Genomic DNA, 15221 nt, shown 5'->3' on the forward strand with positions numbered 1-15221 from the left:
TTTCTCACAAAATCTTACAGCACTTCATGCTTCCCACTGCTCACAACGTTTATGGAGATGTGGATTTCATTTTCCAGCAGGACTGCCCACACTGCCAAAAGCACAAATCAATGTTTAATACAGAGAATCAATGTTTAATACAGGCTAATCAGGCTGCTTTTATATAAAAAAAAAAACTCTTACCTTGTACCTTGAATAGGTCTGGTTTGATAGATCATATCATTAGATTAAGTTAAAAGGTTTATGACTTGAGCTTGGCAACATATCGTAAATATTAATATATTCATAACTTTATATCTATTACACAAAATGTAAAAAAGATTTCAGATTTTTTTATATATATAAAACAGCATTCAAAAGAGTAGTATTGTAGAGCAATAAAAAATAGGGAGCAATTAGGGAAGCAGCATAATGGCTGTATTTTACTATTTTAAACAGCATAATCCAGTGCAGTTTGCTGAGTCAGTGAATTATCATGAAGAGTGAGGTTGTCTTATGTTCATTATATAAGAGATGTACTATTTAAATATGCAGAATGCTGTGTTTTGGTGTTAACAGAGTTATACTTCGGCAAAGTGTGTATTATTGCATCATGTATCATATATATCATGGATCGCCAAATCTCTTAAACATATGAAAAGTTTGTCATATTAGTTATAACATGTTCCTCGTGGTTACAAATAAGCCCAAAACTTTTACTCCACTAAGGGTGAAACTGAAGAGGTTGATCTGACCCTTTCAGGGTGTTTGTGGCATTTAGGTTTTTTTCCCTTTTTAACACTGCAAAAGTAGATCTCACTCCGTCAAGAGGCAGTCATTCGCTTTTAGTGTATTTATTCTATTTTTTCTAGCCACATTGAAAGCAACCAACAAAAGCAGCTGATGGGGTTTACAAACAGACAACAAAAGCCCATGATCAGGAACCAAACAGCCCACTTACAGCCATCTATCAGCCGAGCAAGCGTATTGCATCAGCCTCTAAAAATAGCGTAACCAGAGCCCATCTGTCCCTCTGCTATTTCAGACTATTACACATGATCTCCAAAAGGACGTTCCACTGAGCTGTCTAATTCAGGCATTTCAGAACGGCGAGCTGCAGCAGAGGTGGAAAGAACACCTCGTCTCAGAGAGGGATAAAGATTGGCTTTAAGTGATTTGTACTCCAGTTACAAAGGACACGCTCAAATTTCGTGAAGTACAAATAAAGGATATGCCATGTGTCTAAAGTCAAATTCTGAGGAGTCACTTACAAACCTCATGTACTTCAGAACTAAAAAGGCAAGTGTCCCTTTTTAAATGTACAAAAGTCTGCAGCAAGGCAAATCATGCTGCAGAAAGATCAGGAAACAGCGCCACCTGCTGCATCTCCTCAGTTTTTTTTTCTTCTAAGAAGACACAAATATACGAACCTGATTTAACAAACAATTTGATAAACCCACTAATGATACGATTTTAAATTGTAAAAGTATTTGATCTATGTTTTCTGGGCTTTTTGGAGCACAAAAAATCCAGAATTCCTGCATTTCTTTAAAACATATTTTATCATTTAATTTGGTTATATTAAATATATAAAATGTTGCCTTTAGCTAGTATGGCACTACTGATTTTCAACACAATGAAAGTTTCCAAGGTTGTATTTAATATTTCTCAATCCACAGGGTTTTGTGTGTACCAGGAATATATTTACTATAAATATACTACTCATGTTCAAATAATTAATAAAAAACCTTTAAAAGCAGGTAAATAAAAAATAACATGGATTAAGAAAATTCTCTCAAATACTTTTATAATGGAAAGTCCTCATTTAAAGTTGCCACAGTCTAACTGCTTATAAACCTCTGAATTATTTCCATTAAGAGGGTCAATAAAAACCAAGCAGAGTTTAAGACACGCAACGTTCAACGTTAAAATAAATTTAACAGTTTAATTGAGACAGAAAGCTGTGAAAACACTGACTTTTGTTTGATTTATTACATTGTTATGGAAGCTGAAATGGACATCTTCATGCTTGTCTGAAACAAAAGAACATTTATTTAGAACGTGACGCATTTGTGACATCAAAGAAGGTTCACAATTTCAGTTACAGCACACACTCTTTACCTGTAAAACCATTAAAAAGGTGACTTGTTGCCATGGCCTCAGAAATTCAGCGGCGCCACGGGTAGTTTGTGCAAACTGATTATTAAATCGGCACGAATGCAACGCGCGTAATGATTCGATTATACGTGACATGATGGACAAAGCCAGAGTGTGGAGATAGGAGGCTTGGCAGTAGACATGGCACTGTGTTATTTACACAATACTACACTGCCACCTGATCCGGTGTAGCGGCACAGTGAGAATCCTCCACTTCGGTCTCTCTCTCTTGCACACGCGCGCGCGCACACACACACACACACACCTTATAGTCAGAAGGAGACCTCAGTGGGTGGCAAGAGGATACACAACACAGTGAAGATCTCAGGTCTAACAGCCTTCCCGAACCGGAGGCCGAGCCAATAGCAAATAGCAACAAGACAAAGTTAGAGCCAAACACATAGATCCAGCATTTCCCCATTACAGACAATCATCGACAATCATCCTCGAAGCAGCACTGTAGGGATTCATTAGTTGTTCAGTATGTGTCTGCACTCGCTCTGTTTCACACTCACCTACTCTGTCCACACATTGCAGCCTCTGTTATACCACCAACTGGGATGTTGCTGAAAGCGTGTGGCATACCTTTGACAAATAAAGAATCAACGGTGTCTGATTTTAAGGTAACAGACATTTATCAGTATTAGTATAAGCAGTATTTAAAGTATTTAAACTAAAATGAAAGGTTCACACCTTACATTTTTAAATATATAAAATTCAATCAACCAATATTTTTATTATCTGAAATTTTAGCCTCCAGGAAATTCTTGTACATGGCGGGTCTTACTAACGAGATACTATTCCAGCTTTTAGCAACTCCCAGCAACTCCTATTACTTTACCAAATAGGCCACAACTCACAAAACACTGTTCACCTTCTGTGGGCGAAAAACAAGAGCAGGAATTTAAAATGCTGCAGCTGCTATTGTATGGTAAACTCTGCTAACAGCAACTCAACCAGAGCCATCCTGGCAAGCATGATTTAAAAGAAAAACAAACAAATAACCCTCAAAAACTTAACCTAAAATCAGCTAAACAAAACTTTATTTCTTTAGAACCAAACCTAAAACTGGTATCTCAGCTCTCCCAATTATTATTTTCTAGATTAAAATAGTTAGAAATTCTACTGTTGTGCATTTTAAATAAATAAAGCATGATTCAAAACAACTGACATCAGCTTATTAAACATACAGTTGAATTATTAATTAATTTGACATGGATATAGGAAAGTAATTCAGCGCTAAAAAGATCTTAAAATCGATTTCAGCCTATAGCTTAAAGCCTATAAGCCCTATGCCGCTAGGCACGTCTGTTAATCAACACAATTATAAATTACATCGATACTACGATACTGAGCCACTGGAGAGGCAGTGACACCTTACACAGATGTTACCTGGCTATTTAAAGTTTAAGAAGAAAAAAAAATCATTCCAAAAAACATTTAACAGCATTAAAAAGAAAGAAAGAAAAAAAGAATGAACGAAGACTGTTCACCGACAAAAAACAAACAAAAAACATGGCACTGATTATTTCTGAAGCAAGTAATCATAGACAATATATATATCATTTTAAATCCCAAGATATTAAATCATCTAAATAATGAAAGTGTTTGTTCAGGCACCTGTATATCAGTTCAACAGGAGTCTCACCACCTATAGGGGACCTTGCATATCTTAAGAAGACACGTCAGCACAAGAGTAGGTTTACAGGTACTGAATGCCATTGCACATCTTCAGGGGATACACACACACACACACACAAGGTTTCCACCAAACTAATCACCGTTCATCTCCACACCAGTTCACAGCCTCATTCATTTCTACACTCAGCTACTAATCAACAACTCATCTAAACACATCTACCATAGTTTCTGCATCTTTGTGTAAAGTGTTGGCAAAATGAAATAAGTGCTTTGAAAATATAGTTAAAATTATTTTTATACATATATTTGTTTATATTTCTATATCTTTGCAGAAGATGGAAACTGTCATTCAGAGTGGTTAGATGGGAAATGCAACTTTCTATAGAAACCAAGCCAGAATTGTTCACTGTATATACCTCTATTTTTGCCATTCTGAGAGAAATATGTATCTGGCAGTTGTTATTTTAATGTATGTAAATGTAATGATTAATGGACTAATAGAAATGCCCCCAAAATTACTTGGGATTAAATGTTTACCACTACTGACTTCCATTAAGTGAACAAGCTTTTCCTTCTCCTGTTAAGGTCCTTTGGAGTTAAAATGATGTTAGACAGTATCATTTATATTTGTATACACATAAACACTGTTTAGATGTACTAATGATGATACAATTACAGAAACGTAATTCTGGATTGGGTTAACCCACACATATCCCAGCACACTAATTATTTTTAAATGGCTGCGTCACAATGAACCCTCTCTTTACCAGTGAGAATGTCAATACTAAGCTGCATTAGAAAAAAACTGGGCCTGGGAAAGTACATAAAACATCTGTATTAGTGGTATTTCTGATAATGTAACCCCAGTTCCCATCACCCCTATGTCAAACAAATATAAATGGGCAATTGTTTAAATATTTTATGCTACAACCTCCTTAAAATATTAGTTTTAATTGAAATATCTGTGTAGAAACATTTAGATGCAGTAAACTCGTAATCACACTCACCACCACTGTGAACAATTCTGACTCGTTTATCTAAACTAAAAATTTCACACCAAGTCCCACTCTGAATAACAGTCACAGCTCAAATACTGATTTGTTCAGAATTTCTGAATAATGGAAGAAACCTCTTTCGATAATTAGCATTTAGCTGTAATCTAGTTTGATTTTAAAACAAAAGAAAACTGTAAATTACAAATGCAAGTTAAACAGAACTGCTATAACATTAATATTAAATGTATTATGGCATAACACTATTCTAGATACTTAAATTAAATAAAAGTGGGCAGTTATTTGGCGAGAGTTTTTGCCTATGTTTACCAAAAGATTGCCTTGCTCACCTTTCTCACCTAACTTGAGTCTTTCAAAGCATCAAACATGTGAATTGCCTCTAGTCTACAAACATTTAGTTCCCATAGGAGCAACAAGAGGCAGATTAAAACACAGTTTATACCCATAATTACCCAGAGTCCATAAAGGCTACCATAATTATTAGGCAATCAGTGGATTTTTGCCTGCGAAACATCAACCAGTCTTAGTGAGAAAATCTCCAAAACCCCCAAAACAGCAGAAATAAACACACTCTCAACTAAGCATTAAGAAAATACAGAGTACTCAGGCTAAAACAAACTTATCACACATTGCTCAAGAACATGCAAACACCCAATCCACTGCTTGCATGAAAGAGGCAAGACAAAGCAGTTTCGTTATTGGATTCCCGCTTTCCAACGTGGAGGTGCCCAACTTGGATTCTGTGTTGATTTTGTCAAAGCTTTCCAGCGTCCCACCGTGCAAATAAAAACTGTGCTGTGTGCCCAGCAAAGCAATACATGTACTGAAAAGGAACCTCACCCATAACAGATTCCTGCTATTGCATATAAAGGGGTATAAAAAAACGAAGCCCAAAGAACAAAACAAATGTGCTCTTTTGAAGGACAGTATGGAGAACACAGTTTAGTTACCGATGCCCACATCATTTCAGTCCCCTGCCTGGATTTATAACAGCAGTGACAGAAAAGTGTTGCCGGCACTGTGGATGTGGCTTTATACAGACTACAGAGTGAAAGAAGACAACTGGAGAGTAACGACAGACAACTACAACACTAGCCAGGATCATTTGCACCATATTCTGCTTTGTAATGGCTTCCCCAATTCTACCTGAGTAAAGAGTTATTCTATTGTTTTACTTAAAAGCACAACAGCCCAAAGCCATTCTAAGCAGGAGTTAGTAACTCTTGTTAAGTGTTTCAGATAGGTGTAGACATTTTTCTTAAAATAATATGTTTACATAAAGTGCTATTACTTAACATGATGAACCAAACACCTCTGCCTGGTTAAAATAAAATAAAATCAAAAATCACCAATGCCCCTCTGGCAATGAAGGTTGATTATTTGAACCAAGCCTAAGAGATGGTTAAAGGACTAAATCAGCATCTATACTGAGGCCCAATCTTTGGTCTGTCTGGCCAAGATGATTAATAAAACTCGTGTTTGCTTAATATCATACCATGCTAACTCTAGACACAGTGTACCATAGTACTCTATAGAAAGGCCTTGCTGATGAAATGTCACAGTAGATGGTGAGGCTTTTGCAAATCTAGCCGGTTACTGACAGCGACTGCCTGCTATTGCCGTTTTCTAACCTAGAACAGTTTCCGTCAGAACCGCAATTTCTGTCGGCTGCAATAACGTTAGCTCTCACAACATAAATGTGCAAAGAAATATTAAAGGTTAAAACTACAGTCGAATGACTTCATGAAACTTGCACGGAGTAACAGAAAGGGCAGGTACAGTACTTCAAATGTCAGACTGATGTTGGAGGGCTGTAATGTTGAAAAGATTTCCTTGCTGTCAAAATTCAACTTGGTCAGTGTGGTAAGATGCTCAAATCCTGTGGAAAACTTAAGCACTCTTATTCGTTACAGCCATTTCCCAGTAGGTCATTCCTTTTCCACTTTCTCAGCACATCAACAGCCTGCTGTGTACTTCAAGTAAAATGTTTAAAAGACTGCTGAAGGATGTGAGAACCCCAATTTGAACGACTCAAAATGCCTTTCTAGTACATTTTCTACTAAACCTTTTAACTGGCTGGGAGTTAATAATACTGTGAATAATATTACTTCTGCATAGTGGGCTTCTGCAGAAATAAACACATGACAAAAATGCAAAAGTAAGAACTGTTTGACAATTTGAAAACCCAGTCCAGAAACTTTCATCAAGCTTGCAGGACAAAGGCCATTTTAAGAAAGTGTGTTTCTGACTGGTTTATCAAATCATTTCATTAGGTTTTTGTTCCTGGGCTGAACCAGATGAAGAAAAATAAAAACAAAAAAATATATAGAGAACTTAAAGAGATAAAAAGTCAGGCAATGCATATGTGGGGCCTTTTCCCAGCAAATTAAAATACTTAAGATTACTCCATATCTTTACCAACCAAACTGACAGGGTTAGGCTTCAACCATTTCTTTTTTCCTGTGTGTCATGATTACGTTTCAATGGTTTTTGTTTCTGAAGGTCAGAATTCCATTTTGTTCAGGATGTAATCAAACTTGTCATGAATGTACATATACATTGCACTACTCTTAAACGAGTCGATGTACAAGATCTGATGTGAATGCAGGAAGAAACCAAATGACAGTCATCCACTGTTATTCTCATAGTAGGGTTGCACAGAGCAGAAAGGCTCAGGAGGTCCACTCCACACCTCCTGTCGGTCACACAAATAGTGCTCAGAACTTCCCTCAAACTCTATAGTGCATCAGTTTGTATGTAGTCCAATGCCTCTGTGTAGCTTCTAGCAATCTCGTGTGCAGAAGAACTCTGCAGAGGTCCGAAGTTTAGTGAGTATTATAAGCATCCCTTCTGACACCAGTTCCGTTCTGGACATATTCCGTAGTTGTTTTCTTCTGGTTAGACAAAAAAATAATAATAATAACAATAAAAAGTAGCAGGGTCCGATTTGATTCCAAGTAGAGAGCATCCAGATCTAAGTCAGATCTGTCTGTAGCACCCAAAGTGGAGCAAACTAAGTACTGGCACTCAGCACTTCAATGATCAGGTCCATCCATGGCCTCCTCATAATACACCACTCTTTTTGGATCTAGAAGCAAAATAAAAATAGGTAACTATAAGTGTGGCAATGATACAGCATATTAAACTGTCACAGCATTCAGCAACACAATGAGGCACAAATCTGGTTTCAAATATTGCACTTTTTAAAAGCTGAATGCTTTTATAAGAAATAAAGAAAGAAAGAAAGGAAAAATACTAACCATGCTTTCGAAGAGTGACAAGATGTTCGAATTCTGCAACACACACACAAAAAACATTGCTTTAAAAGGGAGTAAAAGGTTTTCACATACACGTTAAATTTTGCCCAAGCTTAGTAAGTGTGCCTCCAGGAAACTAAAAATGCAGTTCTGCTTTGCCTGCAACTCCATCTCAATTTATAGTTATATTTTCCTCACTATTTCTTAGCTGTGGGCACTTAACGTCCAGAGATTGATATGCCCATCTGTGGCAACAGCGATGTATAAAGCAGAAAACTCTAAATAGTGATTAAGTATTACTCACTATAAATGATTCAGCAGCTTACAAAATTAATATGTAAATAATGTATTTATAAGAGTAATGAAACATGGTGAATCGTACAAAAAGGGAATTAAAGTAATTTCATTTTTGTCTTCTATTCAGTCAACACTCTGAGGTAGTTTCCCAGAAAGGAATTAAGCCTCGTTTTGGACTGCACATTTTAAATGGAGATTTTCCATTAAAAGGAAAATAGTCTACAACTAGGCTTAAACCCAATCTGGGAAACTGACCCTTAAAGAATAAATACACAAGTTATGATATTACCTTTAGTGTGGTAGTATACAGCAGCTCGCAGATCAAACGAATCCCAGCTATTTGTCCAGTTGTCGCATTTTACTGAGTTCTGGACCTTGGGAGGACCCCCCACACTAACAACTGGGGTAACTGCACGCTCTGTATCCAGATCCTTACAAGAAACCGCTGGACTGCTGTTCTCCACTCTTCGTTCTTCCTGACTTACTGGCTGAGCTTGTGGACAGTCTTCACTGGCAGTGCGAGAAGGGGAGCAAGCTTTCAAATCAGCATCCGTGCCACTAGTCCTTTTCTCCACCTCCTGAGGGGGTGGAAGAAAAACAGCACAGGCCGGATCCAAGCCTGGCTGGAGGAAAAACGGAAGGCTTCCCCCCTGAAATGTGATGTCCCCCACTTCGATCACGCTTCCAGTCGGCCGAGAAGAGCTTGTTCCCTCTGGGCCTGCGTTTGGCTCATTGATAAAGGAAAGACCCCACTGGTTGTGGAAGATGTCTCCGAGGGCTTTTTGATTTGTCTGAGCAGCAGGGGTGTCCATGTGGCGGGCACTAGGGAGTACAGTTTGCATATTTAAAGGTTTATGTGGGTAAACAAAAAGACTAGATTTTCTTGGCTCTGGAACTGAGGGACAATATGAGGAGCTACAACTGGTGTCCAGATTGGACGCTACATTCTCTTCCCCTGGATTAGAGGCAGAAGGTGCTGTGCTAGCAGCAGAGTTGAACAATGCTCCCTCAGAGGGGCACCCATTAGGCTCTTCTGAAACAGGGCCATTAGTAAAGCTGGCAGATGTGACCATTTTTACAGCAGACATGGGCACCTGGGAGAGCTTTACAGATGCCTGAGCAAGATCTTCCTCTGCACTGGCCTGCGCTGCTTTGTTGAGGTTTTCCTTAACTTTGCTTGCATAACTGATCTTCGGCACTATTTTAGCACTACTGTTATCGACTGGAAACACTGGGGGAGGCTTGAACAAAGTCCACAAGTCCTCTTTTGAGGTCACTGAAGAGGTGAGCTTGGTTTTACTGACCTTGTCATCAGTCTTTTTACTAATGGGGCCCGAGGGCCTACCGTCAGAGTTTTTGCACTGCACCTCATCCATAGGGGTCATCTCCTGAATGCCTGCTCGCCGAACACCTGTGTGCACCTCTGTTTTAAGGCAAGTCCTTGTGCAATTAGGCCTAGAGTTCACCATTTTTTCAGCAGCCTCTTGGCCTGAAGTCTCCAGGTCCTGCTTGGAATAAGACATAATACCCCGCTGCAGAGACCTCTCTTTGTCCCGACTCACATTTTCAGCACCTTTCATGCTGCTGCGTCTAGCTCTCCTCTTTCTAGGGGTAGTGTATCCACTTTCCGAACCACTGCCATCGTTGTCGGCAGCAGCCTTGCTTGAGTAACCATTTGTGAGGGAAACTTCTCCATTCAGAGACAACATTGGATCCTCCGAACTTCTGACCTCACAATGCTGTAAACCAGCAGTCTTATTATTTCCATCCATACTGTCAATAGGATCAGTTAAACGTCCTTGCTGCCTAGTGTTGTTGTAACTGCTGGAGTTCGTCCTCACATCAGACATTCAATAAATTCCTGTCTTGATTGTTTTCAAGGAGATATGGAATGTTTGTTGAGTCATCCTCAATATCTTCTCCTCACCCAGGTTGAAGCAATTCAGATTACCATTGCCTGAGATCCACAAGGACAAACAGAAAGTTAGCAGAAATTATTAACAAGCAAAGCACTGCATCTGTTTCTTCTGAAAAGAGGGTACAATGAGGTGACCTTTGAAACTTTCCAAGGCTACATGACAGAGCAAAATGTGATGTTATCCACCAAGACTGTGAATGAGTCATATGGCAAAGAGGCAGAGCCAAAACACGACTAAATATAATCTTCCTGGAACATCTTTATATTGCTTGTGTGTGCCGTTAGCTGACAAAACTAATTCAACTGAAGAAAAAAATATAAAAGTATGTAAAATATTGATTTAAGCTAATGTCAGGCAGGATATATATTTTTTCATGCATTATGTCCTCAGATGATATTAAAATGTGCTTAAAAATAGTTTGTTTTGCTCCCTTTTCTTTTTTTCCAGTTTAATCAAAAGAAACCAAACAGTGTTCCAAGTATTATCTGTACAGAATAAACTTATGGTAACTTCTTATGATAACTCTTCTAAAAAACAAGCTAAAAGCAAACCAAATGGCAACCAGAATAATTATTGTATTGCTCAATATTGAACATAAATACTACACAAACACAAAAGCAACATACAATGGCACAATAGCTTACGCATTTTAAAAAAACCATGAAAAAAAAAAACACTTATCTAGAGAACTAGCACTCCTAGCCTTAGCTGAGGTAAATGTCACTGCTGGTAGGTAGCCAGCTAGCACAACATGTTAGCTAACTTGCTAATTTACAGGTTTCTCTTTAGTACGTTTTGTTAGAAAAGTAAAAGATAATTTATAATTTGGCTATATGAGGCACATAATTAGTGAGATGTTGTTTTATGAAAGGTTAGCTCGATAATTAGGTCATCAGACATGTAGAGACAGTGGTTCTGCCAGGTGGAGCAGGCCCAACATGACAGAGCTGAGTTAGCTGCTCTCTGCAGGGAGAAACGCAGGAAATTTAGCCTTGGACAGCTAAATACTGATTAAAAATCTAAGTATCTTTCGCTAATATGTATAAAAATATCCACCACTGAGTTACTTTACAGCTCTATAATATATTAAGTCCAGCAGTACGTGTTTAATGTCAGTTGTTGAAGTGACAGTTTCCTCAGAGCAGCTATAGCTAAGCGGGGTTTTTGCTTACGTTAGCTTATATTCGCCGCTTCAATTCAAGTGACACGGACCGAATGACACGTTAAATGCGAGTTACACGCCAGTTCATACCCGCATAAACCTCTCTGAACAGAAACTGTGGAGTGTGAGCGCTCAGGAGGGAAGATTACGTCTGTTAGATGTATGAGTAAACTTGTCGGCACGGCAGCATTTGGGACTTTTGTCTCCAACATGGCGGGCAGGAAACTAGCGATGTGTGACTCTCCTAAAAGAATCGGTTCATTTAACTGGTTCTTTTTAACGAATCAATCCAACCGAGTCACAAGTCACAACTGAATCGATGTTTTGCAGCACGCAGTTTTATAGACTGGAGGCTTAAACTTTGAATAAGTACATTTTTAATTAAAAAACGTTAAATATTAGGCTGTGTACCAGTTTAGAATGTAAGGAATCAATTATTGAAACTATGTTCTGACACCATAAATATCTTTACACTCTGATATGTTGAAAACTGGGTGTTTTCTGATACACTAAATCAAGCTATCAAAAATGTAAAACAAAAATCTAATATGGTGTTTTTAGACTCTTGGTAGCCAATCCTGATAACTATATTTGTTTGGATGATGGATTGTCATTTTAAGACAATTTTATTCTACTGATTGATAATGATAAATGAAAGCTACTGTTAATTAAGAACTGTAAGACGTTTGAAATGGTAATATAAAATATAATACCCTATCAGGCCATTCACCTTAAATGAAAAAAAAAAAAAAAACACAATATGGGTAATATCCATATAAGATGACCACATAGTACGTTTATAATATCATTATTATGATGGGTCTACCTATAGCCAAACTAGATCTATGTATGCCACAGTTAGTATTACAGTGAAATTATGCCTACTGTCTCCACTGGTTCTCAAATTGGTTTAAAGTGTCCCCTAGATGGACCACAATGGCTCTATAATTTTGCTGAAAAGGTATCTTGTAAAAAAGTATCTTCAAGCACTGGTTCACAATATTAAGAGATCTTAAAATAGTCAGAATAATTAACAATGATTTAAATCATACTAATGGCCATCGTTTTTAGTATAACTTAAGCACAAGTAACGTTAGTTTTAGGGGTTTTCCATTATGTATTATGTATTTTTATTAGTTTTATTCTTGCTTAACATCACTGATACATGCTCCCCAAAACACTAGAACGTAGGAAGGAAGGAATCACTGAGTCGAACGTTTCGAAAGAATCGGCTCCCTAAACTGATTCAAACTGCCCCAGTAGAAGATTCCAGCGCAACCGGTGACGCGAGTGCCGTTGCTAAACAACCAGCTAATGAACGGCTAACGACAAATAAACCTTTTATTCACGAATAACCCGCAGAAAGCACTTAAGAGCTCGTTTATAAATCGTTTTCTGTCATTTTTTCTGCAGCGTGAAGCGTGCACACGACCTTTCTGACAGTTTTGGACAGCTAATGCTAACTTAGCTAGCTAAGCTAGCTCCTGAAGCTACAGGAGCTAGCGTGTCAAATCTGTGTGTAGCCAGCTAGCTTTAATGTTAACGAAACAAATATAGCAAAGCTAGTCAATTTAGCTATAACAGTTAGTTTTCTGCAATTTAGAGCAGCCGGTTTAGATTTAGCCACCCTGAATCACTGTTTTCTTTGAGCTAAAAGAGAAATCAGACTGTATATTTGGGAGTTGTAAAGGATAAATCACAGTCTGTGCGAACTCATCAACTTTTTCCTCCATGAAAGCTAACTTAGCTAACCGAGCGTTAGCAAACTAGCCAGCCCGCTAGCTGACCGGTGTTCTGTCGAGTTGTGCTACCCTGTCAAATTGTGCTACCCTAGTGTGTATAACTAAAAATAACAAAGGAGCACTAACTTTTATATTAGAGCACGTTCCCAGTAAAAGTCCCAGTAGATGTAGGTTAGTATATTCGGATAGCATAAATCACTGTATCGTGGGGAAGTTATGACAAAATGAGGTCAGTACAAACTGCCTTAGAATTACAAAAAAAAAAAAATAATAATAAAAAAAAAAAAAAATAATAATAATAATAATAATAACTGTAGTATTTATTATTATTGATTTGTATCTACACTTTTGTGAAAATGGCAGTGAGTCCAGGTTGTTTCATGCACAAACAAGTTTTATTATAAAAAACAAACAAGATAAATAATTAAAAGTGTACGTCAGCGCATGCGCAGTACCTTAAGGAAGCACATATTTGATGGGTAGCATATATCGACAGAACACCGGCTCGCGCAGGCAGGCAGGCAGGGTACTGGGAGTAAAGCGCTGCTTGAGATACGAACCTGTTTTTTCTCCTTCTGCGTTTCCTGGAGCTTGAACTCACAGCTGCAATGAACATTGTTGTTCAGATGTCTCTGGATGGTCTCGCCCGGCGGTGTCTCCTCTTGTCCATGGCGCTGAGGGGGTATTTTCGTGTGCCCGAGGATCTCCGGGCTGCTCCTCCATTGAGCTGAGTGAGTGAGTGAATGTGCTGCTGGAGTTAAAGCTGTGTGCCCCGTGTGGTCGAGCAGCTCACTTCAGAAATGTGCAAGCAGATGTCAAGACAGAGCTAAAACTATCAAAAGCAGGCAGCTACTGTGTTACATAAACTCTTAACTAGCTATACAAGTGGATTATGGGAATTATTAAAGATTAATATCATGCGAAATATTCTTATTTTATTTTTTAAAAAATTGGATAGAGTTATAGGGGCATTTAAAAATTGGAGCACATCTTTTTAAAGTTTCTTGTACTTTAAAAAAGGTACACGAGTAGAAGACAAACTCATAAATCATTAATAGGTACAAAGTAAACCATGAAACATTTATTTAACATTTTAAAGATGCACAATCCAATGCACAACACTGATATTAGGCCTGCAAGTAAAATAATTTCGGGAGTCGACTAATCAACAGTCATGTTACCCTATTGTCAAGATTCTTTTTTATTATTATAGAAGCCTACGGAAGCCCATTCCCACCACCTAAAAAATCCAGCACCGTTTTTTATTATTAAGTAAACTGCTATCTCATTATTTTGAGATAGCAAGTGTGTTTGCTTTTGGATTTTTTTATTTTTTTTCAAAATAATGACTTACTATCTCAAAATATTGATTTACTGTCACGTAATAATGAGATCGTATCTCAAAAATAATAATAAGAAAAAAAATGTGCTGGATTAAAAAAAAAACGTGCCAACAAAAAGTTATTATTTTGAGATAGCAAGTGTGTTTGCTTTTTGGGAAAACCTTTTTTTTCTTTCAAAATAAATAGTTAGTATCTAAAAATAATGACTTACTATCTCAAAATAACGAGATGGTATTTTAAAATAATGACTTACTATTTAAAAATTATGAATTAGTATCTCAAAATTATGAGATAGCAATTTACTTAATAATAAGAAAAAAATGTGCTGATTTTCTTATTTTAGGTGGCAGGAATAGTCTTTCATAGAATATAAAACAACAGATTCCCATTGCAAATTAAAAATTAGTGACAGATGAAAGTGGATTCAAAAACTTAGGCTTAATATTTGTGTGAACAGAATTAGTGAGCAGATTCTATACCTCTCACCAGATGTAGTGTGGTGCAGTTATGAACAAGTAGTCGGCACTAAAATTTGAAGTCAACTACATTTTATAATAAACGTTTTCAATTATGTTGATAGTCACTGCAGTCCTAACACCTACAGCAAAGAAAAGAACAATTCAACAAATATTTATGTAAATATTTATTGGAACTAAAGCTGTTCTTAGCTTTGTATGTTCATCGCCAGTCTAGCCACTCGCACATGTTTGG

General features: G+C 37.5%; 1 protein-coding gene across 1 annotated transcript; it reads right to left on the reverse strand.

Moving 5' to 3' along the window:
- Nucleotides 1-1910: 1910 nt before the first annotated feature.
- Nucleotides 1911-13949, reverse strand: LOC103045231 (nuclear FMR1 interacting protein 2-like). Its single transcript, XM_007244751.4, has 4 exons — nt 13728-13949; nt 8634-10301; nt 8051-8083; nt 1911-7878 (listed from the first exon to the last, which is right to left on the reverse strand). The coding sequence occupies exons 2-4, from the start codon at nt 10192-10194 to the stop codon at nt 7826-7828; spliced, it is 1647 nt and encodes a 548-aa protein (XP_007244813.3). The 5' UTR covers nt 10195-10301; nt 13728-13949; the 3' UTR covers nt 1911-7825.
- Nucleotides 13950-15221: the final 1272 nt, after the last annotated feature.

The sequence above is a fragment of the Astyanax mexicanus genome, chromosome 20 (assembly GCF_023375975.1).
Source record: "Astyanax mexicanus isolate ESR-SI-001 chromosome 20, AstMex3_surface, whole genome shotgun sequence".
Lineage (NCBI taxonomy): Eukaryota > Metazoa > Chordata > Actinopteri > Characiformes > Acestrorhamphidae > Astyanax > Astyanax mexicanus.

Coding starts and splice junctions, on each gene's coding strand:
- LOC103045231 (XM_007244751.4), bottom strand. CDS start 10,194: ATGTCTGATGTGAGGACGAACTCCAGCAGTTACAACAACACTAGGCAG. Junction 8,084..8,633: donor TGTATACTACCACACTAAAG/GTAATATCATAA, acceptor TGTGTGTTGCAG/AATTCGAACATCTTGTCACT. Junction 7,879..8,050: donor TGTCACTCTTCGAAAGCATG/GTTAGTATTTTT, acceptor TTTTGCTTCTAG/ATCCAAAAAGAGTGGTGTAT.